Source organism: Dendroctonus ponderosae, unplaced genomic scaffold (assembly GCF_020466585.1).
Source record: "Dendroctonus ponderosae isolate FM_Combo_2020 unplaced genomic scaffold, Dpon_F_20191213v2 Dpon_F_20191213_3, whole genome shotgun sequence".
Taxonomy (NCBI): domain Eukaryota; kingdom Metazoa; phylum Arthropoda; class Insecta; order Coleoptera; family Curculionidae; genus Dendroctonus; species Dendroctonus ponderosae.
The window spans coordinates 11,517,264-11,544,064 of record NW_026018508.1 but is presented as its reverse complement, the minus strand read 5'-3'; the positions used below and the strand labels follow the sequence as shown (position 1 = coordinate 11,544,064).

The window sequence follows — 26,801 nt, the reverse complement described above, 5'->3', positions numbered from 1 at the left end:
AAACCACTTTTACCAAGCCAAATTAGCATTTTGCACGTTAGTGCAAGTGTGACTGCATAGTCACATGTATTCGAAAGATACTAGAAATTTCAAATTTGTACTTGGTTTTGAGTAGAAGATGCATAGTTCTAAAGAGAGAGTTGAGTGAAAACATGAATTGTGCAGCCGATTCATTTGTTGAGCCATATTTCCCAAGCTGTCAAATATCAGGATTTTAGCCGATTTTTCTAAAACTTCCAGGGTCTTTTGAGGCGACTGTCTTCTAAACATGGTCCATATTTCAAATTGTTGTGAGCTTTAGATTGGGAGATGCGAATTTCGCGAAAGACGAAGCGTGGTTGACGGAATCTGCAGTTTTAAGACCCACACTTGCTATACGGGAAAAAATTTAGATTATTGTTGATTTTTATCATTTTTTATCATCGAGTCGAATATCGTCTAAACAGTTAACTTTGAAAATTTTTAAAGGAGAAACAGCAGCTGAGTCAGAACCTTCACTGTGAGAGCGACAGTTACAAATTATGAAATAACTGTGCTCACAATTCCGGCGTACTTTCAATCCTCTTAAAATCACTATTTTCACACAATAACATTTGAAAACTTCGCAAAACGTAATTAAATTTCTCTTAATAGCGATTTAAACAGTGTGAATACAATACCTTAGAACAGTTGGTTTTTCAGATTATTCATTTTATTCAAATTTCGACTAATCGGATTTGTATGAAATTTACACGAAAGCATTATTGGGGGGAATACAACAGTAGCACCTCTTCCAATGTTGAAGGATTAAAAGGGGCTTTTCCTGCGTCCTTTCAACATGCACAACGTTATTATTTTTTCCATTCACTTTTCATCAACAAAATGTTGCCAACAAATTTCCTTTTAATATAAACCGTATATTGGAAGGTTTTTAAAATAAACATGACAACAAAAAGTGACGACTGAAAGCGATTGGAAAGATTATAAAAATTTGCCTGTTTAACGGAATTATTTATACCGTTTCCGTTTTTAACATATAGATTTATATTAATAAATAAAATTTCATGTTTTCTATTTTGCTGAATAACTGTTTAGTTTTATATTGATTCAATCGTTACTTTTTGTTTCCAGCCCTTTGACTTCGTAAATCATCTCCAATTTTTTCATATTTCGCAGATAAAAAATTCATAATACGTTTCTGTTATGCAATAAACTGTTTGATGCCGAGATCATGTTTGCGTATTCTGTTTTTTTGTCAATAGTGGTATTCTTTATTACTTACATGTATTGGAGTGGAATTATTATTTATCAAGAGAGTGCCAGTCGCATATTTTGCTAAAAAATCTTTTTGGATTAAAAATCTGAGAAATATTAGTTTAAAAAATGAAAGTAGGCTTTATTGGTAAGTTAACTTCTATGGCTTGCAATTCCTTAGTTAATTTCTTCACTGGTTAGCTCAATTGACGCGAAAGAAACCCAAAAACATTATTGAAAATTTGATTAAAAAAACAGGCCCGTTCTGTTATAACAATTTAGTACAATCCGCCCTATGGTGGTACAAAAACTGGGAGCTACATTAAGATAATTATCACGTCATTGTTTTTTCCTTTAATTATTGTTGTGAGCAGGCTGAATGCTCTCTATTAATTTGGCTAAAAGCGAAAGAAAAAGGAAATGTTTGAAAGGATGGTCATTAATTATAGCAAATACGGAAATTGTCTGAGCAGCAGGGGGAGATAAATCATAATTTTTGCAGATACCCCACCGGCTGTTTATCATTTTCGGCTTTTTGTGTGATATTGAGCCCGGAACTGTGATAATGGGGGCGAATTTATGTTAAACTACTGCCGAAAGTTTTCAGCTCTTGTCCAATTCTGTTTGAGAAATTGCGAACGCCGAACAGTAACCATCTGACTGAAAATACCAAATGCAATTCGAGACAGAGGTCTAAAAATGCGATTCATCCTCAATTGTGTTACCGTGACATCTTGGCAGATAATTAGAAAGGAAAGCGCTTCGAATTGCACTCTGGTCTTTTCGGTTGTCTTTTTTGCCCTTTTTCCATTGAACACAATCGGAGAAATAGGGCTTTATTGAACTGAGACAATTACATTTCTTGGCACCTTCTTGTATCGAATTTATCTGCAGATTGCAACCGGGCGGCTTGAGAATAATTACCTTTCAACCAAGTTTATATGCAGATATTATAGGGATTTTAATTTACTTTTACTGGGAAATCCAGAAAATATACCAACGAGATCGTTTATTTATTGAAAGAAAATAAAGCGACAGAGATTTGAAAAAAATTCTAAGTTCTCCCGATTTAATGGAACTTAAATTATTTGTAAACATCTAAAGGCTCCGAAAAATCGAATCAAAATAAACAGCGAGTTGTCAGAAAGATACCAAATTATGTTCAAATTGTCGGGATAAATCGATAGAGATGCTGCAAATGCCGATTAATTGAATTTGTCATTAATTTCATTTAAATTTTTCATGAGCTCCTTGCATTGTCTTCAATTTGTGTCCGGGAAATTCCAGGGGACGCGTATATTAAGGACAATTTAGAGTATTTGAGTGGTTTAGCAGAAACTTGACTAAAAAATCAGTAGTCAGAATAGATAGTTTTATTCAATCGTTCATTAAATCTCGGCAGTTGCAATAAACAAAACAACTTTCAAGTTGGATCCTGTTGAAACTTTACAACTTTTTGAACAGCTGGATAATAGGTATTCGCATTTCCCAGAGACATTGTTACACAAAGCCAGAGCATGTAGTTATTTTAAGGAAAATTTCCAGTAGACTGGAATTCCGACCGTAGATATTTCCGGGCTCACTTGCGAACTCAGATATATGTACTTTGGCGACTTGGGACCGAATCTTACACGGCCCGTACCTTGATGAGGCATTTCAAGAATTTTATGTTAAAAAATTCACAAAGTTGAAAGTTTAACGCAAATTTACAAAAAAAATCGATTTTCTGTTAAAAATCGACACCTTTTGAGACCTTTGCCCCTTTCCCTTCAGTTTTCATAAAACCGGCTTCTTTCTAAAATTCTTTAACGCAACAATTTTAATTCATTATTACCGACTCACGCTACCCCTGAATTAATATTTAATTTGGGCCATACGATCTGCTCTATGCACTCTATCAAACACCCGCTCAACACTCCCCTTTACCCTTGTCCTGCTAAAAGCAAACCGTAATTTTAGCGGGGATTTCGCTGCATTTTCTCCAGCGCCAACCGCCCTTTTCAGTAGTAGAATAGCATCGGTTGTTTCTCGCTATGAAATTAACTTGACCAATCAAATTACCCGAACCAGCACATTTAATAAACCAGATGTGCAAAACATAGCTGCAACTAGCAGAAAGCGTTCTTTTCATAAATAAATTCGTAAAAGTAAATCATCTAATCACACTCTTTCTAGTGGACGATTTTCCCATATTCAGTAATGTTTGTATAAAAGCCCTTTAAAAATATCGCCTAATGCATTTGAAAGGAAATATCGTACACGGTGCACATTTTCCAGGTGAATTCGAGTGAAGAAAAACACTCATATTGAGGCATAAGTGTAGCTCAAATTGCTCACGTAGCACTCTAAACGACGATTTCAAATTGAAATGTACTTATAAGAGCGGAAAATGTTTTAAAGTGTTCATATGTTTAAGAAGCAGCATTTATAGAAGTGAAACAGTAGAAATTTCCGTGAAGTGTTGTGCCATATGCGACTCCTTAAAAGCATATAAGTGGAAGGTATTTTTTAGGTTGCTACGAAAATGTGTGGTTATTAAATCCTATCACACTCGACCCGATAAGGGAGATATCAAACATTTGCTTTTTGTACTCCTTTTTATAGACTATCAAGTCCTCTCATGAGGCATCGCTAAACTCTTTCCAGTGGAAATCGATTCGATAGAGGAAAAGTGAGTAAAAGAAAATCCGGGATTTTCAGAGTAATACGCAACGAACGACAATGGATTTTCATGCTTCCAGAGAAATGCTAAAAAGGAGCTTAATTAAAACAGAATTATTCGGAATATTTACAATGCGCTGAGAGTTTAATACTGAGACAATCCATCTTATGTTCGTTGATTTTAATACGTATTTGAACTGAAAATAAAATAGCTATTGAAACTGTAAAAAGGAAATTAAATGTAAAAATACGTCTTTCAGACAAGGTTTCGGCATAAAATTGCAAATGTAAATTAGGGCAGATTAAGAAGTTTAAAAATGTTATTGTAATATTTTGCGTTAACAAATGCGTTCAAACTAAAGCGTTTTTATTAGAACCCAGGCACGAAAGACGGACCATTTACTTCGCTCTTCTCCTCAAAAAGGGTCTCAAGTCTCACACGCCCCACAAGCTTAATTTAATATTTTTGCAGATATTTCACGCCCCATTACCCAGAGAAAACAAATTAGAAATTTTTTAATAAATTCTCCCAACTTGCGCCATTGCCAAAGGTTCCAAATTATCCCACTTCAACCAAATGGCTTGTTGGCTCGTTTTTTTAGTGGTATTTAAGATTTTTTCGTTTCCACATAAATTTCTCCTTATCTCTGGAAAACTAATTTCAATAATCATTGCACTTGTCGCCAGTAACATTTAAGGTCCCATTTGTAGCCCGTAGGGAATTTTGGAATTAAATTCCGCTCCTCCTCAATTGTACTTTTACGATCAGAGATAAATCTATTGTATTAGCGGATGTTTTCTTTTCGGTCTTACAATCATCTTGCTGGTGGTTGCTTTATTTCGTTATGGAAAAAGCGAGACTTTGGATTTAAAAGCTGGAATCAAGTGAATGAAATTCTTACCACCGTTATTTTTATTTTCAACCGCCTAAGAAGAAGATATTTCAGCTTTGATTTGAGAATCGATTTTTTCTTTTAGAGGCTGATTTTTTTGAGTAATGATGCTAAAACTTCCCATTTTCATTTATTTTTCTTTCTTCTCTTCCGTCCGTTTTAATACATCCGAAGTCATTTGAGGAAACTGCATGATTTATGTTTTTTTTCAAACAACGCCGCCCTCAAAGAAGTGAAATAACACAACTTCGAGCAGATTTCCCAAAAGCCAATAAGTTGCCAGCCCTGAAATTTAGATACTGGGCTCGAATTCGATTCCTGGGTCATGCGGAAATTTATTCCCGTCATAAAAAAGTTAATGATTCAGAACTCACTTCTAAAAGAAACGAAAGCGAAGGCACACTTAAGATTTTGCAGCTGGAAGATTTATTGCGCCCAAAAAGTTCTGATACCTATTGGAGAAATCGAAAAGTAAACTTTCAGTAGAGAAGGCACAAAAAAATCGTGCCGTTTTAAGCAAGGCAATATTGCGAAAATCAACTAAAGTATGCAATTAAATGTAAAAGAAGATCTCTGGAAGGCTAGACTGTGATTAAATATCGTTCGTGCAGCCCATCAAACTATAAAAGCTACATTTTTTGCCCGTTTAAACGTCTTTCACAGACTCAGTGAGAATTTAATAATACAGTGAAATTGGAAAATAATTTTAAGCGGGCAGTAAAGTAAAGTCAAATCCAGTATATTGTTTCCTGGCTTCTCCCTTTTACCTTTCACGCCTTTAAGTGCGAAAGGATTCGAAATTAGGGCTCAGGATCGAGGACAATAACGTGATCAAGTGCCGCAATTGGAAATAAATCTTTGTGCCAAGTCAAATCGGTTTTAACGAAAAAGTGCCTTCTAATAGTTGACGTTTTCCTTTTCCATTGTTAGAACAGTGCTAAGAAGCATGGTTTTCTTGCAATGCAAGCACTATTAATCGTCAGCAGGAGAATTAATATTGTCCCATGGAGTGGATTTTACTTTATCCTCAAATTCCATGCGAATCATTTAGCTGCGGAATATTGAACATGGAGCTTCAGTCCCTATAAAGTCTATTAATTACGCGGAATGCAATCTGATGCAATGCTTTCAAATTATGTTTGCTTGGTAAAATCGGCTTAATTTCCTGGATTAGTTTAAAGGAATGGAGCAAACTGGCAATGATGATAATCAAAACCAAATTTTTTAATTCACTGCAGCGATTTTCCGAAGAATGCGCTATCTTAATGCATGGATCTTGTAAAAATCGGTGATTTATCCTTTCGCAGCTTCCCACTGGAAATCCACCACTCTACATTGACGGTTTTCTCAGCGATCCGCCCATCTAAAATTCTGCAGGATATGCAGTTTCCCAATTTACGCGGATCAGTTACACAAAAAGCCACTTTTCAGCAGATGCGAAAAGAAAATGCTTGGAAACAAAGAGATTAATCCACGGTGAAATTAATCCAGGAGAAATTTAAATAAATAGTTTTAGCTCCTTTGCTATGCAGTGTTTCGAAAAAAGTTATCAAATGAAAACATGACAATATCTATTTAGAAATATTCTTTGCCATTAATAAAGTCTTAGAAGATTTTACTTATCATTCAGTCATAATGTCAACTTAATAAAATTTTAATGGGCTAATTTAGTACTGCACAGGGAAATGAGATTTTAAATAACACAATGTTAATTATTCAGGACTGGGGATTTGAAGAGTACATACTAAATTGTATATTTGCAATAAACCTAAGCCTAATTTGGTTACTTATTACCCAATATCTTCTTTATGTGCATCGGCGTCTTTCAGGCCCATAAATACTTAAAAGCTTTCCTTTCAATTTAATTACTTTCAAAGCGTATTCACAGCAAAACATACATTTTACTCAGCTCGAGTCTGATGTTAAATTTAATTAATATATCTCCAATAAAGTTTGATTATCAATCATTTGCTGCCTATATTTGGATTGTATCATTAGCTTCGCTTTGAAACCCTCTTCGTTTTTGTTTGTGCAAACTGAATCACGTTGTAAACAGCGACGAAAACTTCTAATAAAGTTTCCTAAAGCACATAATAATGCTTGGTACTTCTTGCAACGTTATATTTTTAAAGGGTTTGTTTTCTGTGATGCCGCGCATAATTATGAGTTTACTTTGAACCATAAATCGCAGAAAGATACGAAATACGAAAAAACTCTGTCGCTGGGAAGTTGAAAAAATGGCTTGTTGAATCCTAAATAAAGCAAGGGAAAGTTTTCTTACATTTTGTAGTACGGATTTTTTAAATTTTCCCGACAATTCGTTTTATAAAACTCTATGGGATCGTTTACATGGTTTTATTTTTTTTTATTAAATTATATTCTTATACGAATATTGGCTGATGAAAGATTTAAAATTTGAGGCTTAAGAAAGTTGCGAGGCCAATGTGAAAATGTTCTGATTTAATCCGACTACATACTTTTTCTGTACAGCGCCAAAGGCTCTGAATATAAGGGAAAGGTCGCACCCAGATTAATTTTTTTTCCGGAAAACGGACTATGGAAGTCACACCGAATACCGAGCGTGATGAGATAGGCCGAAGGTGAGATTAGAAGCCTAAGTAACGGATTTAGGAAACGGATTTAGGCTGATGGCCCTCTGAAACATTTTACATTAATGGTCTTGGGAGCAAAAAGTTGCCAAATAAATTGAGTAGCTGTGCCTTCGGAAATACAGCTTTCATCAGCATGGTTTTAGCCGGTTTTACAAGTGATCAAGGATAGTAATGGCAAGAACGCAGTTTGTTTAGGTTTGGCAAAACGCATCGTTTTTGTAGTTACCGGCTCAAAATCTTGTTGCTGTACTTTTTTATTACAAACGCTTCCACGCCCGGTTAAAAGGTCAATTGAAAAGTATTCCAGGTTTAAGAATCAGGTAAGGGAATAAGATAAGGGTTTCGATCACGTCTGCGGTGCACATTATCAAAGGCGATGAGTTAACGGTTGCAGCTGCCTTGCGTGCTTTCCCCCACAGACTATTTCTTTAGCTGGTGCTATTGCGGTTTTAATACTGCGCTACTCCTTTGGGAGAGTAGAGGGAGAAGAGTGGGGCAAGCCATGCGCCCTGGGTTTAGGCGTCACCGTCGCGCAGCGGGACATTTGAATAAATCTGCATTAGGTATCGGTTTAATCTTCACAAAGGCGACAAATCGCTCAATAAAATAAAAAAATTATTCTCTTCTAGCAATAGATTGGATTTTCTTTCCGAAACTACCTCAGCTTAAGGTCACTCAGCTGCAAAAGCATCATCGTTTTTCCGTTTACTTAATATTAAAAGTCTTTGTCTTGGCTGAATAGAAAATTGCCAGCAAAGCTGCTTTGATTGTCAGCTGTTTATATCACTAAAAAGCTATTAGAAGTCGAGCATCTCGAAAAGCTCCCCGTTTGAAAATTTCCCTTCGTGTTTAATAATTTGTTTAAAATCCTCTTTTAATTCGTTGTATTGATAACTGCAGGGCAGGCATTTTTGTATTAGCTTTTAATGAAAATTGAAATCTTATTTAAATGGGCACGTCAATGGCACGTTGCTGATTTATTGGCGCTCCCATCAATGACATGCAGTAGAAAATCCATTATCTGAAATGAACAATTTTCTGCAAGTATCCGTTTGAGTGGCATTCGATTGAATTTAACTTTCTGAAATTTAAAAGTGCTGTTCATAATCATTTCCGGAGGTATTTTTCTTTTGGCGCAGTGTGGGCATTTGAACGGATGCCGACGTTGTAAAGAGAATCATGAAAAATGGGGTGTGGGCGATCGTCGATTTGCGACCAGGTTTTATAAGATGATAAAAAAATTGTATATAACGGATTTTATAGAGTGGAACTAAAATTGTATATACATTTTTTGTTCCCGATATCCTGATACTTTGCACATTTTTGGTTGATTTATGCAGTCATGCACACTAGCCATTTAGAAGCGTTTTGTCAATGTTTCCCTTAGCTCGGCTGTTTTGAAGTTGTGTTTGATGTTGGAACGGGGTTTCGGTTGTTTTAACTTGGTGATTAGTTATGTGATTTAGGTGGATTTACATCCCGCAATTACTCAAAGAGCGATCATTTGCCACAAAAAGCCACTTGAAATCAGAAAGCTGACACTAAGTAAACGATTAGAATTAATTGCATACATACATCAACAAAAATTTCATTGTCTATATTTATAGCATTGTTTTAAATGCCTTTAATGAAATTCTCCATTAAGTGAGTTAAATAATTTCATATTTAACAGCAGGAGGCAAATTTTTGAAAGTGTAAGACATGTTAAAAACAGTGAAGTTTGCCTCAGAAAAATTAGTTGTTTCCTCAAACCATTTTCCACAAATCGCCTCTTGCAGATTTCCCTTTGTTTCTTTTCTAATTTTAAACATCTGTATATAATATCAAATACACTCCTATTTCTACACAACCGCAAAACTGCAACTATGGGTGTGAAATATTACACAGAAAATAATAGATTTCTGAATGTTAGCTTGACTTTTTGCAAAAGCGCGATCTTCAACCATGAAATTGGATTGGAAAATGTTTTGCAGGATTACTGCGAACGCTTTGTTCCTTTTGATCCTGCGATGAAGGGCGGACACGGTCTATGCTAAATTAATCAGAATATCTGCCTAAAGGTATATAATAGAGCGACCCACGATGGGCCTAAAAGTTAAATTTATTATCAGCTTATATCGGACTGGGCACATTGTATAACAGCCTTCTAAACACAAAAAAGAACAATAGTGCTTTTCTTTTTTCCACCCTTTGCAAAAAACTCATATATTTAGAGATAATACTGCTGAACTTCAATAGTGATTTAAAATATGCATTACCTTGTAACGAGGTGCTGTTCTGTATGTTGTGGTCTTAATTTTAACAACGTTAAAATAACGTTTGTAGTAATAAAAATGAATATTTTATTACTACAAACGATTTTATTACAGTCTCTTGTTTCTTTATATTAATCGCATATATATCTTCTTTCTTGATTTTTTTTGTAAAATTTCATTATTCTACTAGCAATCAGATGTAGAAACCTTTTTCCTTTTAAGCTTACAGGGCGGCAACCAAAAAATATATTACAAAACTAACAAAACGATACAAATAATTACAAACAACATCAGTGCGTTGGAAATTTAAAAAAAATCAGTTTTGGTTTTGTAGAGATTCAGTTTAGCGCGGATTTGGCAAAGGTTTTTTTGCTTATTTAGTTATATTTCAAGAACTGTTTTTTTCTAGCACTGAATAGAGAATTCGAAAATCCTCTTACCAAATGAAACTTTAGTGCGCAAATAGTGGCAGTTTTCATACAAAGAGCGAAATGTATAATCTTTAGGTACAAAATAGGACTTGAGTTTCCTCTGGAATCACCCCACATTGAAATTTGTGAGTAAATCTTGAAACTTACCTTTAAACTTATTTAGCCAATTTGCTGCAAATCAGGACCACTTTTTTTGGAATAAAACTTCGTCATCAATCTAAGTTATCTCACTTTGATTTACAGACATGAATCAATAAAACAATCATTATTATATCAACATTTTATTCAACTATGACATTGAAACTAGCAGTATGTATGTTACATTATCTACGATATGATTTTTGTACACGACATATAAATGGATCTATGTTACATTTAAGAAGCATCTTTTTCCCCCAAGTCTAAAGGCCATTTAGGCCAATTTTCTAATGCTACTCATGTAATAAAATATTATCACAACAGTCAGTGCATAAGCGAAATTGCACTTTCAACAGCACGTAATTTGGCAGTAGTTTGCTCTAATTTGTCAGTTGTAGTCCAATTTCCAGCCATGCACTTTCTAGGGATGCTAATAGTTAAAAAATTTGATACAAAACTTACTCCTACCAATTGTATCACATTTAATTTATTATTATCGAAAATAGGATTTTGCGAAACCATTTTTAACTGTAGTTATTTATACAAAACTAAAGCTTAACCATCGGTTAAATTGTTGCGGATTTTTGTTGCTAAAATTTATACCTACATGCAATTCTTTAATGCTCGCATTAAAAACAACAAAGAGGTTTATTTCTTGCGCCTAATTTAGAAGTTCCAAAGTTTGTTTTATGCAATTATTTGGGATTTTTAGAATGCTGAGTTGGTCAACAATTTTCCATCAATCAAAGCATTCAGTTTCGGAAAAGGAATTATTTAGTAACATCAGTGCGAACGCACATAACAGTCACTATAAACATCTTAGATATATAAATTCTTATTTACTTGATATTTTATGTCAATCTCCATAGAATTGACCTAATCATTTGAAGCACTGCCACTTGTAGAAATAGACTTTCCTATGCCTAGAATTATCAAGGAACAAATGCACATGATTCTTAATCAAAGGAAAAGTTTATGCCGAATTCACTATTCATATGATATTCGTTTGCTACGCTTGCATTATTTACATTTTTGCCCTATTACCATAATGGAAAATGCGTTTGAAGAGCGCTAATACATTTACCTGGCTGTATATGTTACTATCACTCAGTTTGAAAGACTTTGGTACTCTATATATTTTCACTTACACCTTCACTCACGGTTTCTCCAATTGCACCCGATTTACCCCAGTTTTATTGACAAAGATCTACAACTTAGTCCTCTGCTGCTTCTTCTTCATCCTCACTTGTCACCTATGGGGCCTCCATGTGGTTTTCCGGTAACGACACGTTAGCACCTTTTTAAATGCCTGCCTGAACACCTTGTTGAAAATCGTGTAGAAAATGGGATTTACCATGGAACTCCCATACCCCAACCATGTAACCAGATGCATCACCCAAGCGCTCAAGTTCTTGTCGCACTCGGTGCAAAACGTCGGCAACAAATTGAGAATGAAAAATGGGGCCCACAAGATCACAAACGTAAAAAACACCACCCCTAACACTTTAGTGGCCTTCTGCTCCAACCGGATGATCCGTCCATGACGCGAAGAGTTCCTGGATATTACGCTGGAGTTTCTGGAATGATGGGAGCGCACGCTCCTGGTGAGTTTTCCAGCTCCACTATTACATTGGTACCTCTGGAGCAAGCAGGGCGATGAAGGGTTTTTGCTTCTGTCCACCAAAGTTGCAATATTTCCGTTTTGGCGCAGGGTGGCCGATCTGCGTAGTAGGGGAGTTTTTTGGGAATTCGATGGGGAATAGGAGAGCAAGGAGGTTTTCGTGTTGCCGATACTGGAACCTGGAAATGGGATGCATTTTAATGGCGGAGAGACATTTAATTTCACTCAATTTCACTCCTTAAGACAATTAGTTAAAGGTTTCAGTTAATGTGGATGATGGAAGTCTTTTTGAAGAAGACATTTTTGCAAATGATTACTCCAGAGAGATTCTATAATCACTAACAGAAAATAGAGGAGCTTTTGACATGTATAACTTAGTGATTGTTTCAAACCTCTGAAAACTTTCAGTGGTACGTATGGATTAGCGTCCATTTGCCTACATGAGCTTGCACCAAATAAAACCATCAATTTCGCAGTGATTTTGCTATATTCAACAGCTGTTATAAATCGATTTCTTATTCAAAAATATACTGGGAATATTAATTTCGGTTAGTGTCACTTTTGGCAAATTCACACAATTCCATCCATCCAACACGGTTGCATACTCTAAATCCTCGCCGACTGCATATTTTGCGCAAACATTCGAACGTGAATCTATGAATATATATATCTAATTTTGTTCTGGACCTGGTCGTTTTTGAGCCGAAAAATAATTTTCGAACCGATAATCGGCAGATTATAAATTTCAAATATGCACATCAAACATCTTTTAAAACAACACGTACCTCTTCTGTGTCCTCGTTTCGACTCCCAAGTGACAACAATATTATTCGGTGAAGAATCACTACTTGCAGGTCTGCTCCTATTGCTCAGAGCGGATTTTTTCATCGGCGATACTGCTGGAGTCGTTGGCTTTTGGTTGTAGATGTTGCTTCCCAATCCACCAGAAACCATCTTTACCTCAGCCGGAGGCGCCAGGCATTTCTCCTCTTGCGTCATGCCAAAGTATGGGCAAGTGCAAGGAGGTGGCATGGGCAGAGAGGATTCAGTAGGCGTGTTGTGCATGTGCTCAGAATAGGCTCGGCCAGTTGCGTGGAAACTCGATGTTCTCCGTCTTCTCCATCCTGGAGCCGGAGCTTCATCTTTGGTGTCTCCTTCATGGAACGTGGAGGCTCTTCGTCGTTTTATGTGCCATGCTGGCAGCTCTGTAGCGAAGAGTGAAGAGTGTGATCCGGTCAAGCTTGCTGTAGATCTGAAATTTTTTTGGTAAATCAATTAAACTGCTTTTGCAACATTGAGCTTCTGAGTGGAGAGTTTAAGTGCATAAATATGTGATTCAACATGACTAAAAATTCTTCCACCCACATCGGACGTGAGTAAATTTCAATGTGACGTCACTGCCAAATAGCTTGGGACAAACTGTGCATATTTATTCGGGAAGCTTTTTGATTTATTTAAATGCCATTAAAACGGAAAGTTGCGCCATTGGGCATTATTTATGATGGGATTTATTTTATTATTTAAGGTTTCCTAATTGTTTATACTGAATAATGCACGTCAATTTATTCTGAATTTATTATGATGAATTTTGCCGGGTTAGATAATAGTAAACATCTATTAATTGAGGCTTATGAGCTTCGGGCATCAATAATTGTGTTCTGGTATATTGATCCGATTCCAATAAATAAAATATAATTTAGAGTGTGCAACGAATCACGTTAAATCTGTAGAATTTGATGACCTAAAAGCAGGCAATTCAGTTGCCTATGAATGTGATTCTTTTGAATAAAATTTATATTTAAAGTTTCAAGTTTTGTTTTATTTATTGAATCGAATTTCCTGTCGGCTGTTATTAGAAATTCGAGTAACACCAACAGATTTGGCTTTGTGGACGCGATTGGACCACTACATCTTAAGATGTAAATCACTCTTTTGTGCAAAAAATTCTGCCTCTAAGCCGTTGATTTTTACAATTTTCGAAAATCGATTTAACCGATGGTGTTTTATCAGTAAAATTTGGTGCTGTAAGGCAACACTTTGTTACCAACAATTTGTTGAACCCTGTTCGTTTTTCAAACGTCACAGGCAGAAATCTCTTTTCGAATTCTTATACAAGATTAATTATTTTAGTAGAGAATAAGCACAAAAGATGAAGCCCTTAATAGTTTCAATGTGGAGGTTCTCTCGCTTGTCAAATACATCTATAGCAGACTGACGCGAATTAATGAGTGTTTTCGTTTTGTTAGAATTCGCGACATTTGCGTTGCATAACTGGCTTCGTCTTTTATGGTGTTTTTGTTTATGGTTCATGAGCAATTTATTTGTGTGCCTAAAGATATTCGAAATAATTTAGGAGACAAGCGTGCTCTAATTTAACATGTATGCATTTGTACAGTGTAGCAATGCGGATCTACTGATATTCATACATGCTAAAGCTAAGCAAATTTACGTTGTCGTTTAATGGAGGATTTAGAGTTATAAATGTTCGAAACGCTTCAGCTCCTCATAGAGAAAATGATGGTCCAAGAAATTAAAGTTAATTATATCTAAATAAACTCATTATTTCCATCTAGCAAATAAGTAAATGTATTCAAATAACCGCCAGGAATTTGATGTAATCGTTTTCCAATAGCATTGTTTGATTTATTTGCTGGCTGGAGCAAATTTGCGGAAATTCCAGTTCAGAAGTGTTGATTACATGGGACAACTTTCAGTTGCCAATAACAATGCCACTGCATGCGTATCTACCAATTTAATTTAAAATTGCGATGGCTGTTTCACTCTAAAAAAAACAGCAAATAATATTCGATTTGATGTTTTTCATATATTGAATGGCTCGTGATCAATCAGCAATTCAAAAACCCGCCAAATATCAAGAGCTTTCCATCTACGCCATACAGATTTTAATAACTGTTCAGTTTCAGGAAAATAAATTCTACTCCAGACCGGTCAGGGTAAACAGCACATAATTAGAGGTGTTTTGGTTAACTCTGGGCAATATCAGTCCGTATTACAACGAATAGGAAATTACACATCGGGGCGAGGTTTATAAATCCATGTGAAACTGCTATTCAAAATATAACCCTGTTGTAATATCTGGTAGGAAATTGATGAAATGCCATCAGCCAGGTTCATTTATTATCAACTTTACCTCCATTCCAAAACGGCAGCACGTCGCAAGTAATTAAAATCGCAACACGTATTTCTGAGCGGAAACTGTAACATGTCAGCCTCAAATGGTCGCATTCATTACCAATACGAGGGGGTGATTAACAGCACCATGACATGTTCATCTCTTCTCCCATCTAATTAATTTGAGCTTATGCGGAAAAATATTAGAGCCAGTTTTCGAGGTTGAACGGTATGCAATTCGATGCAAGTGTTATGTGAGTGATCGTGAGCTTTTGAGGTCGTTTCCTTAATGTAATCGAATGACTGTAACTTTGCGGCCATCATGAGGTACATACTTGATCATGAATGATACCCTTGAAACGCATATCCGAGGTCGTTTTACTCAAGTTCTGGATCAGTTAGAGTGCACTAGCAGTCGTGTGTCCGATTAAACCGTTTTGCAATTCACTCTAATACTCAAGAGGGTAAACGGAATTTAATATTCAGTGAACCCACTTCAAACGCGGGCATTAAATTAATTGAAAGATCTCAGCACTTTATTTTTCTTGCAATTACCTCTAGCAGGAAATTAAAAAAATTCTTAAATTTCGCTGTAGCACAAACGAAAGCTTGGAGCTTTTTCTAAATGTCTCGCGCTACTCAGACGATCAGCAAAACGGAAATATTTTGAAGTTATTTTTCAAAGGTTTTTGCGCTTGAAGAATTGCAGATTCATTTAAAATTTCTAAATCTTAAAATATATAACAACGTCGAACACGCACAAAGTTTTAATTTCTTGGGGGTACATTACATTCTAGCACTTTGATTTTTAGTGAAAGCAAAAGTGAATTTGCATAAGAATGTGGAAGAACCAGCAATCAGCTAACTGCTGATAATAGACAAAAATATATAAAAACAAATGTTATTTTCCAAAAATTAACACAATCAATATTTGAAAAATTACTGCTAAATCTGAAATGTGGATTCAACCTGGCACAATGAGTGTTATTTTCAAGGTTCAATTTTTATTTGAATATTTCAAAAAATTGTCCTCAAACTTGGCCTCAAAATAAAAATTATATATTATATAGAGCATAATTTATCCTAACAAATACTACTAGACACGTGTTCGGAATTTTATTGATTTTAGAGCGACTGATTTTGATTTTCAGAGTTACAAAACATCGTTTTGCTGGGGAAAAAACCTTCTCACAAATGCGTTCAAACTGAAACTCATCTCTATATGATGTATCGTTTTCTCTGCAAAATGCCACTAAGGGCAATTTTGTGGTCTTAGAGCGTTTTGCGCCAGTAATTTTTATTTATGAGCTTGCCATCCGTCGATTTCCTACTAGAAACTATACCTACACTTAAAAATGATAAAAAACACCTTACGAATTTAGAGCATCATTTCTTTTATAAAATGCCTATAAGCAGATTAGAGATTTTCTGGCACAATAAATTTTTATTTATAGCCTTAGTTTGGGTTAGTACGAATACCGTTTTGCTGCTAAAAGTGCAATATAAAAAAACAAAATTCTTCTCACTCAACCATTGAAACTGAAACTTATCTGCTATACGGAGCATACTTTTTCTATTAAAATCTGTTGAGGGTAGCGTTGTGATTGTAGTGGTTTTTGCGCAATCAATTTTTATTTGAAAACTTATACTTTACTTCCTTGACCTATAATTAAACTCACCAGATGTAAAACACATAACTTTCTCTATGAAATGCCCACCAAAACAACATTTGTATACAACTCAATCTAAAGAATCAGAAACAAACTAATACCTCTCCCAAAAAATTAACTTAATACTTCTAATCGCAAACATCGGCACAATATGCAATACTTGGCAAAAATAATACTGCCATATTTCATAAAAAATACCGCATTCTTCGAACAATCACGGACGTGATCAGACCTCTTGCTTCCAATTAATAATAAGAAAAGCGGCCTCTTAACCATGCTAGATAATTTATGAAGGTGTAATTAATTTTATTAATGGAGAGCATTTAGGATTCCATTACGGAATTAAATTACGCTTCGCCATTTTTATGGTCCCACCGTTGACAGCTTTACAAAGCCGCTCAAGGTTTCCGGCTCAAATAGACCCACACCCATGCTTATAAATTTTTTATCGAAAAAATACTGTCTATTGATTCATAATTCTGTCCCAAAATTGTACCGTACTTTTAAATTATTTTTTTAACTAATTCTCGTCGTCTACTTATTTGTGTGACTTTTTTACAAATTTAATCGTTCTTCCCATCAGCAGCAGAATTCGAGCTAAATTATTTTCAACAGCTTTACTAAAGCGTAAATCTGGATTTGATGCACATAATTCAGGATAGCGTAGGCGACATTTCATAAAAAGTTATTTATTTTCTAGCAGACGCCGAAATCAACAACTTCTTCACTTGAGCTGGTTTAATTCGATTATGCAAATATTTTTTCAAATATCCGTGGGCGGCTAGACAGAGTCCATATTAAATAGAATTTTTCCATTGTTGGCGAAAGTTTCATACGTCGAGGTTAATCTTATTTGTTTTCATTACAAGTAAATTTGCAATTGAAACTCTAAAGATTTAAAGCTTATTTCAGCGTTTATGGAGGTTTCATTGAACATCCTTTGGGACAATTATTTTCTTAAAACTTACCCTGACTTGTAGCTTTTCCCGGGCGATAGTCCGGGTTCCATTGCTACAGTATTCAGCGATTCAGCTGCCACAGCAGCTGCAGCTGCCTCTTGCAAGCCTCGCGATAGTTTCAGCATCTCAGTTCCAAACTGTCCTAGAGCGGACATGGTGCAAGGAGTGGGTTCCGACTCTTGTATCCAGAGCTCGTGGTTGTCCAATGTGGTTAGTTCTGTATCAGTGGAACCTGCCGAATGTCCATGTTGTGGTGTGGACATTGTTGATAGTTTTCCTCCTCTGGACGTAGCTTTTAGCAGTCTTCTCCATGTACAGCGCCTCTCTGCAAAAAAATTCTGATTTGATTATTCGAGATCTGAGGTCATTTTTTGAGAATGTTGTGAGAGTTATGTGGAATTTGAGAATTTCATGAGAGAGAAATGTTCACAAATCAGTTCGATACGGTTCTCGAATGATGGAAGTTGATGGACTTTGAAGCATTTAAAGCGATTTGCAGTTTTTCAAACGAACGGTAGTATACTGGTGGATTTTCTATTTTTTCGGTCAAAAATCAACGTTTTTTAAATTCAAAGTGGATGAAATTTTCCAACGAAAGAGCCTAATGTGTTTTTGAATGAAGAAGAAGAATTCTCGAATGAAGTCGGCGTATTTCTCGCTTCCGTTCGGAGAAAACAGAAAAGGTGCATTTTGAAATGAATTGCGGACACCGAGGGAAATTTAATGCAAATGCGCCAAACTGATAACTGAAACTATTCTCTGCATTTCGATTAAAAGTAGTCTCAACTCATCCATAAAACTCCAAGTTTTCCAACTTGAATCCGCCAAACGATTTTTAATGATCACGTGAATTTTCCGCAGAACTCCAGACGTGATTAACCGCAAAGAATCGATGAAAGTGTCCCCATATTTTATCTGTTGGGCACGTTTTACATTAATACAATTTGGAAGGGCATAAATTACGTGATTTCGGAAAGACACAGATTTATACCTCGTCAGATTGCCGGAATTAATTTGAAACTTGTTTCGCAGTGTCTCTTCGTAGGCATTTTGCATTTGAATTTCAAATATGTTTGTAAGCTATGTATGAGATTTCACTCATTTCCATCGAAGGTTCGCATATTTAATACTTTGCCTTCTTGCGGCGGAAGCCTAAACTCGGTTTCAATATTGAATTTTGCATAAGCGGAATGAAGGGCCTCAGCTGGAAATGGTCTGCAACATTTCCAGCTGTTGTTCAGTTTAAAACCGCAGCAAAAACTGGATTCGGAATTGTCCCAGGTGAGGTTCGGATGCTGCATGTCCCTTGATAGGATTAAAAGAGATCCGGCGCTCTGGTTTTTATTGCAAGCTCGACCTTTAAGGGTCATTAAACGGCTTTTCTGTGTTATCGCATCTGATCATTTAGCTTTATCGGCCCAACTTGATGCTACTTACTGTTTTATCACTTTGCAATTGTCTCAAGAGTCAGGATATAGTTCCTGTTTGAATCTGTTTCAAAAAATAATCGTGGTTTAGACTTTTATGCTTGCTAGAAAGTGGTAATTTTTTCTCGCTTGTGAGAAAAATAATTTGGATTCTCCGAACTGTTTTGCTCGAGCGATAGCAAATCGTCAGGTAGGAATTCTATTTCACTGCGAGCCTAAAAGCGCGAAAAACTCACGAGTTCCAATAATCAAAATTATTCAGAGTACATTAATATGGTCAATGTTAAACTCGGTTGAAACGCTGAAAGCTGTAGGCAAAAGCGTGCACTTATGTTGGGGGAAATTTACGTCCAACTCTGTTATCTTCAGGGACTGGAGTTTAGTAGGAAGTGAAAGGGCAGACTAAATTTATTGGTCTGAAGATATCCTCCAAGTTGAACCAAACCTAGAATCTGGCGTAAGTTAAGGAAACATTTGTTGTGTAATTTAGTAGACTTTCTTTAAAAATTAAAAATGAGCTTTAACAAGTATGAATTATTATAAAAGTTTTTCGGAAAACGCCAAATTTTGGTAATTATTTGCTTAATATTCACTAGGAAAATACGCCGCAAAGCAGGCGACTTTATTATACAAGAAACTTCTGAAAACTCACCCAAGAAAAAAAATTTCGAATTATAGAGAAAATCCTCACCGGCTGTGTAAAACCGCCTAATCTCCGAACAGTTTTGGTAAAGTTCGTTTATTTAATAAGCCGTTATAAATTACTTTTCATTATATTAACTCGTCAATATTAATGGGCTTTGTCATGCAAATATTACCTCACGCTATAATTATCCAGCCAAGAGTTCCTTCCCCTTATAATTAACAGCTACTGATTTTGCTATTCAACAATTTCTGGTAGTAAAATAGTATTTTCCATAGAAAAGTTCGTGTAAACTTTGAAATAATCATCCTTTCAAAGTCCGCCTCATTTACATGGACAGTTAAATGAAAATGCGGCTTTTCAGTGAAATGCACTAGTGGGAAACTCAATACATTCGGTTATGGCCATATTCCATAATGGCCTATTATGTTACTAATAATAACCGTTTTCTATTGTTCGCATTTTTTATTTGGATGTGCTAGTTGGGGTTAAAAATAAGCGAGTAATTGGAAAATGTTTATTTTGTTTACCCTAAAAAAGCAATAATTTTATATTAGCAAACGTGCTGGTTTTAGATTGAAAGTGGCAATTTTGTTGGTTCTCGTGTGGGCGATGGAGATTTAATTTTTAAAGGATTCTTCAGGCCCATATTAAACAATATCGTGAAACCTTAGAAAATTCATGTTTCACATATTTTCTTGGCGACACTGTGCTTTCATCCAATTATCCACGAGAAGAGAAAATTACGCGCTAACATGCTGCATAACAAAATTGATGAGCTATTAAGCTCTCCGAAGTGCTTGCTAGAATATTGTTAGAGATATTTCATTATCTCGCGCCCTTGATGAGAATTATTTTTGAGGTATGGAGGCAGTAAACGTCCATGTGCTCTTGGCTGGGCCATTAGAATATTAATCTCGGCTATTATTTTCGGCACCTTCAACTATATGGGACTCTTCATTTTAACGCTCTTACCCAAAGGAGTTGTAGCAGGTCCCATCCAGTTGCTGGACCAGTTAGGGGTTCCCAAGTTCAGCTTCTGATTGGCCAGCAGCTGGACCGTGAGCGCGTATGTGACCAGCATCACCAACAGCGGAATGTAGAAGCATATTATTGATCCAATAAACTTGTAGAGTGGGTCAGGAATTTGGCAGGTTCCATCTATGATCAGCGAGTCTTGATCCTGCAACGAAACTTAGTTAAAGCCAACGCTAATTTATTCATATTAACATATCCGCAATGTAGATTCAATTATCGGCCTTTGAACTATGTTTGCTGTTTATTTGTAGTCTGGCTACAAAACCAATATTGGCTCTCATTCACGGTGTAATTACGGTGATCGGATATCGTCCTGCTATTGTATTAAACTTGCTAGGCAGACGTCCGATTTAGCGAGCTTGATATTGGCAATTTCTAGCTATAGAAGCTATTGAACTCGACACTAATTGCTGCAGTAAAGACATGCGAGATATGCGTGGTAGTCATATGTTCATTTCATAGAAATTATGCACTAAACTTCCTGTCTATAACATGCTTGAATCTGGCTGGAAACCAAATCATTTAAAAAGAGCTAATGAAAAATATTCATGATACAAAAATACATTTTTATGTGTTAGTTGTCATAAAAAAAATAAATATATGAAAAAAAAAATTATGGACTTCGGCATTAAACTGCGTTACGTGTGTAGCCTTGCAAAGTAAGGCAGGAAGATTGGGCTGTGCGAAGTTGTGCCACGACACTGTTTGAGGCTTTAGAAAGCACTGTTTTTGGCTTCTTTTGCCCTCAATGCGCCCGAAGGGCTCGATACAATTTTCGTACATAATGTATCACTCGAACATTATTGACTAGTTGCTACAATTATTTTCAAAAAAGTTCCATACATTTTTTTGGGAAAAAGATACTGATCATTTAGGTAAGAATTAAGCCCTAATACTTCGACCAATGGTCTGCAAGTCTTCAAATCCTGGCCCCTGGATAGAATAGGTGACTATTCGCCAGAAGCATCCCAAAGTTGCGTTTGAAAAATCAAGTTTTGGACCCGAATTTACACTCCTATTTTGGTTAAATGGCCGAAATTTCAATCGTTAATTGAGCTCTTCATCAAAGCTTCATAAGGGTCGGAACCTCGGCCATTTACAATTTTTTGACCATTTTCTAAACATCGGCCCTTTAGAGCTTTGGGATTAGATACAAATTGCAAAATGTCACGAAAAAAAATAAACAGCAGAAAATAAACTGTCGAATTAATCCGTCCAAGTCCGTTTAAAGAAACCCGTAGGATTCAAACATTGTTTAATATTACTGGTTTTCTTGGCTTAATCCGAACACTTTATATGAAAAATACTAGAAAACAAGCTGTTAAACTCAGTGAATCATTTTTAAGCCCATCTAAGAAAAGTCGGAAGAAAGTAATAGGAATAAAACACGAAAGTTCATTTCAGTCGTTCCTGGAGGCATTTTAAAACTTTCAGATTGATAGAGTTGGTATTAATTTCTGCTTCGCGAGTGCTAATTCTTCAAGTTGTTAATTGAGTCGCTGTTTCATAATCGTTCGCTTTTCTGCTTTATCGGTCAAGTTGCGTTTTTCGCAAACAATATTGGTTAACGCCATCGGCGCGATATGTTGTAAAATGTTGGTCGCAATTCCATAAAACCCGAACCTGCACGCTATAAAATCAGTTTAGTACCTGAAATGCGCGATAAACCAGTCTAATAAAGGCCTGTTTGTCCTCTCTAACTAATTTGCCCTATTCTTCCAAATATGCCCATTTTGTAAGGCCTTTGAATGGAATTGCAGAACATTCAGGTTCATATTGCCATTCATATCACGCCACCAGCTCTAGTATTCCAGATGTAATCCATCGATTGATTAAATTATTTTTGAATTCCAGCCAAGGCTCTTTTAAACTGCATGAATAATAGATAATGAATACTGGAAGTGGCAACGCGGTAAATTAATACGTGGTGTAAATTATTCGGTTCAAAACTGCGTATTAAAGGCTTACAATTAGAGGGCCATAAGTCAATTAGATTTGCCAATTCCACAATTAAAAGGTGGGTTTGCTTTTAACTACAATTATTTAGTTTAGGGTTCATTTACCAATAATCATATCAGTTAGAAATTAAATTAGCCATTGTTTATATACGAATTTCAACTTTAACTAGACTGCGTTTCATTAGCGGGTTTATCGAGTTTATATGGCTCCATTACAATGTAATTCCGCAAGAAACGCCTAACACATCTTTCCACTTATCACTGTTGTTTTCAACTTGCAGCAAAAAACTTTTCAAGGCCTGTTTTTGATAATTCAGGGAAATTTGGAAGCAAAATTAATCAATTTATTATGAACTTAATGAATCAGAGCCATTTTTTCCTGAAAAATGGAAACAATGTACAGAAGAGAATGTCGAATAATGCGGATCATGTTTTAAGGGCCCTGTCAAAAATTCATTATCTCCCATAGGGCCTTAATTATTCGCTAGCCTTGTTTAATGGAAATTGCTATGAAAATGATTAAAATAATAATAGAGCTTTACTGAAAGCGGGGCGATTTATAATCAGTACCGAGAACTATTTTATACAATGGTTAATAAACACTATCTGAATGGTATCAAGATGAGTGTTGACAAAATGGTTGACGTGTTCTTAATGTGAAAAGTCCCTTTTCTGCCCCATCCATTGAGGACGCCGAAACTTTTCGGCTGCCGAAAAATATGCCATTATGAAATGCCCTGAAGAGTCTTATATTCCCTTTATAAAACTTTTATTATGGGATTTTTGAGGGCTCGTCCACTTTCGCTTATACTTCTTTGGAATAATTTCTCTTCAAGTATCATTCAAAACACAAAAAAGCGCGCCTAATACAAATTCAGCACAAATCTTCACCCATTAACCGAAACTTGCGAAATAACTAAATGCAGACCATTCAAAACTTCGTTGTTTCACTCAATTAGCAATTCGGTATTTACCTTTTTAATTGTCGGGAAGTTTTCGTAATCAAACGATAAATATTGCCTGAATAAAGTTGGGATTTGGGGCTTGGCTAAGTAAATAATGAAAAAGATAAATGGAAGGCGTTTAATTTTGCAAGTTCGGTCTGGTACACTTTGCTTGAAATGCGTCAAGACGGCGCTTAAATCCCTGTAGTTTTGGTTTAATTCCGGCCTTAGTTTTGGTTATTCATAATAAATAATCCCGTTTGCAATTCTGAGTGGATTCTTGCGGTTTGCTGGCGCGGTTAATCTGCTTGCAGTTTAATGCATTTGGGCTGGGCTTGGGGTTTTTATCAAATCATTTTGTTTATTTGCTTGGTTTTTATCTACTAACTGAAGAAACACATAATTTTGGTGAGCCTGTAGAAGGTTCTCTGTTTTTTCCTTTCAATTAGTTATAATTATCCTTGTGTTTATGGTCGCTCTCTTTCCGACAGAATATTTGGTTCATCTCATTCCGACGTTTTAAGTGGCTAATTAAAAACTGGGGGATTAACTGAATGAATGAAAAAAGGCTGAACAATAAGCAATTGCAACAACACTGCCCATAAGTTTGTTTGTGCAGTGTTCAAGTGCCATTCATGCGACAACTATCTACTACTATAAACAGCTTTAACGAGAACAAATTATGAAACTTTGTCTAATTTAGCCTTGCAATTTATAACTAAGACAAGGGATATCCCTAAGGCTTTCTTTAATCTGCCTTGTCGTTTGCCATTCATATTTCAAAACAATCTCGCTTAAGCACTGTGTCAGTCGCTTCCCCTTTGAGAATAAACATTATGCTGCTTAGTTTTATGGTAATTTTTGAATTATACACACTGCCGGAAGTTTGAGTGTGATTTTATTTGTTCTAATGGGTTTGGCAAGTAGCAAACTTCCGATTTAAATTAATCGCCTAAAGAGAAAAAAATTACCATTGGTGTGACTTATTGCATTAGCAGTTCTAATGGGAACTTTATGGTAAAGCCGTTCCAACATACCACTTATATAATCGTTATGCTAACGAGAGTTGGAACGTCTCGAACCTGCAATTTGGATCGATATATTATATTGCACTTACTTGGGAATACATTAAGCTGAGCGGGAGACTCATGGCGATCGACAGAAGCCATACGAACAGGATCTTCAAGATGACTCTTCGCCTTGATTTATTTCGTCCAAACTTCATGGGATAACGTAGCGAAAGGTATCGGTCCACACTGATTGTGCACAGATGCATTATCGATGCCGTGCAGAAAAGCACATCCAGGCAAATCCAGGCCAGGCAATAAATTGAGGGCAGAGGAAAATAACCTGGAAATAAATCGAAAGTTTATTAAAGTTACTGTCTTGGGAACGTTCTCATAATAATTTCCAATGAGATTTTCTCTGAGCTCTAACATCATCTAACTCTGCATGGCAAATTTTAATGAAATTGAAGACTAAACAATCGAGGGCATTGCAGACTTGTAAAATGGTTTACAATCCCCAGTTTCACACTGGCTCATAATGTGGTGTAAACGATAGGTGAACGTTCCGCAAATCTCCGGATAAGATGTTGAAATCGTCGATTCGCATTGTATTCAATGAGCCGCAAGAACTTGGATAAATAGATTCGCTTTTGGTCGATGCCGGTATTTTCCGTACGCTATCATACATAATACGAACGACATGTCATGTAAAACGCGACAAAGGAAGTGAACTGAACGAAGGAATGTCACTTGAAAGTTGGAGATCATTTTTCTTCGAGACATCGATCCAACGTTTGCGAATGTTTGAGCTGGAGATGAGCGGAAAATCTTATTTGAATAGGACTCAAAAGGGATTGTTTTAGGAGTTTACAACATGACATATATTTATAGAAAAAGTCTTTGAAGATGAATTCTTAGATTGTTCCATGATTCAACCCAAGGATAAGCCCAGGATGAAAGTAGCTATTTTCAGGCGATAAAGAGTCGATTTCATTTGCGGTTATTATAAAATTGGGGCTGCCGCACGATGGATAAAAGTGTCTTGTATTCCAATGTAAAAATTTGGCTCAGTTTATAAACAAACGCTAACCAAAAATAATAATGAAGTGCAAAGATCTTCAAAGAGTCATATTTGGCTCCAAACTAATAGAATATTTTAGGAGTCAAGACCATTTATTGTAGTTAACAAGCTTTTAAACTCTGTTCTAAAGTGGAAAAACGATCCAGAGAACGTTTAGGAAAATCCATTGTATGTTCGGTTATTTACAGAAAAATCGGTGTTRTACCAACTTCACAATAACATAAATTAAWACTGTATGAGTCCCTTTCATTTTCCATTCTTCAAGACGTTTTCCTTATTTCAACATAAACAATGTTCCTGGGTCATTTATTAGCAATATCACAATTTAGCCATTAAAAAAGTTTCAGTGTTTTCCCACCGTCATCAGTTTGTTCGTGTAGGCGGTTGTTGCTACGCAAGTTATGGGAAATTTAGTTAGAATATTATAATTTAGTCATTAAAAAACGTTTCGGTGTTTTTCCACCATCATCAGTTTGTTCGTATAGGCGTTGTTGCTGCGCAAGTTTTGAGTCCCAAAACCCGGAAACATTGTTTACGTTGAAATTAGAAATGATTTTAGAACTTCTTCCAGTTTTTATCAGTTTTTTTACTTGAATTTGCATTATACTTGACCCTATTTAATGAAAAACGCTCTTTTATTTCTCTATTGTTACACCCTTCTGTAAAATCAGTTATTTGTTCAACTATTATCAACCTTCCAATAAGCTTGCAATTTCATATGTTTCAACATCGCTACTTTGTGAACTCGAGAAAATCTTTTCCATTCTTCAAGGTATTTTCTATGTTGTTTCCAATAATAGTTATAGTTTTTTCGTTTTTTCCTTAAACCGTGAAGTCGACTTTAAATGCGTTTATTTCCCCATTTTACTTTAAACATTGCTGTGCCAAATTTAATAAAAAAATAATGATGCTGGCGAATGTTTAGACAARCGAAGATCGTGAGTTTATAAAAACATTAATTTYATGTTTGTATTGGAAAAATAATTTATAAGGARCTCTAGGTTGAAAATTGTAAAAAACATATTAGTGCATTTTTAAGCTTTTGCCCAGCTTTCAGAATGTTTATATTTTTAAATTTTTGCAACTTTCGATTGCAGT

The 26,801-nt window shown here is 35.7% G+C and overlaps 1 protein-coding gene across 1 annotated transcript in view; it reads right to left on the bottom strand.

Annotated features, from left to right (window-relative positions):
- Window positions 1–10,350: 10,350 nt before the first annotated feature.
- Window positions 10,351–26,801, bottom strand: part of LOC109546768 (5-hydroxytryptamine receptor 2A) — a 46,816-nt gene continuing 30,365 nt past the window's right edge. Inside the window, exons 3-7 of the mRNA XM_019917875.2 lie at window positions 24,733–24,965; window positions 20,651–20,858; window positions 17,615–17,930; window positions 12,630–13,096; window positions 10,351–12,023 (exon numbers count right to left, since the gene is read on the bottom strand). Of these exons, the coding sequence (XP_019773434.2) occupies window positions 11,473–12,023; window positions 12,630–13,096; window positions 17,615–17,930; window positions 20,651–20,858; window positions 24,733–24,965 (1,775 nt within the window). The 3' untranslated portion in view covers window positions 10,351–11,472. The remainder of the gene's footprint in view (window positions 12,024–12,629; window positions 13,097–17,614; window positions 17,931–20,650; window positions 20,859–24,732; window positions 24,966–26,801) is intronic.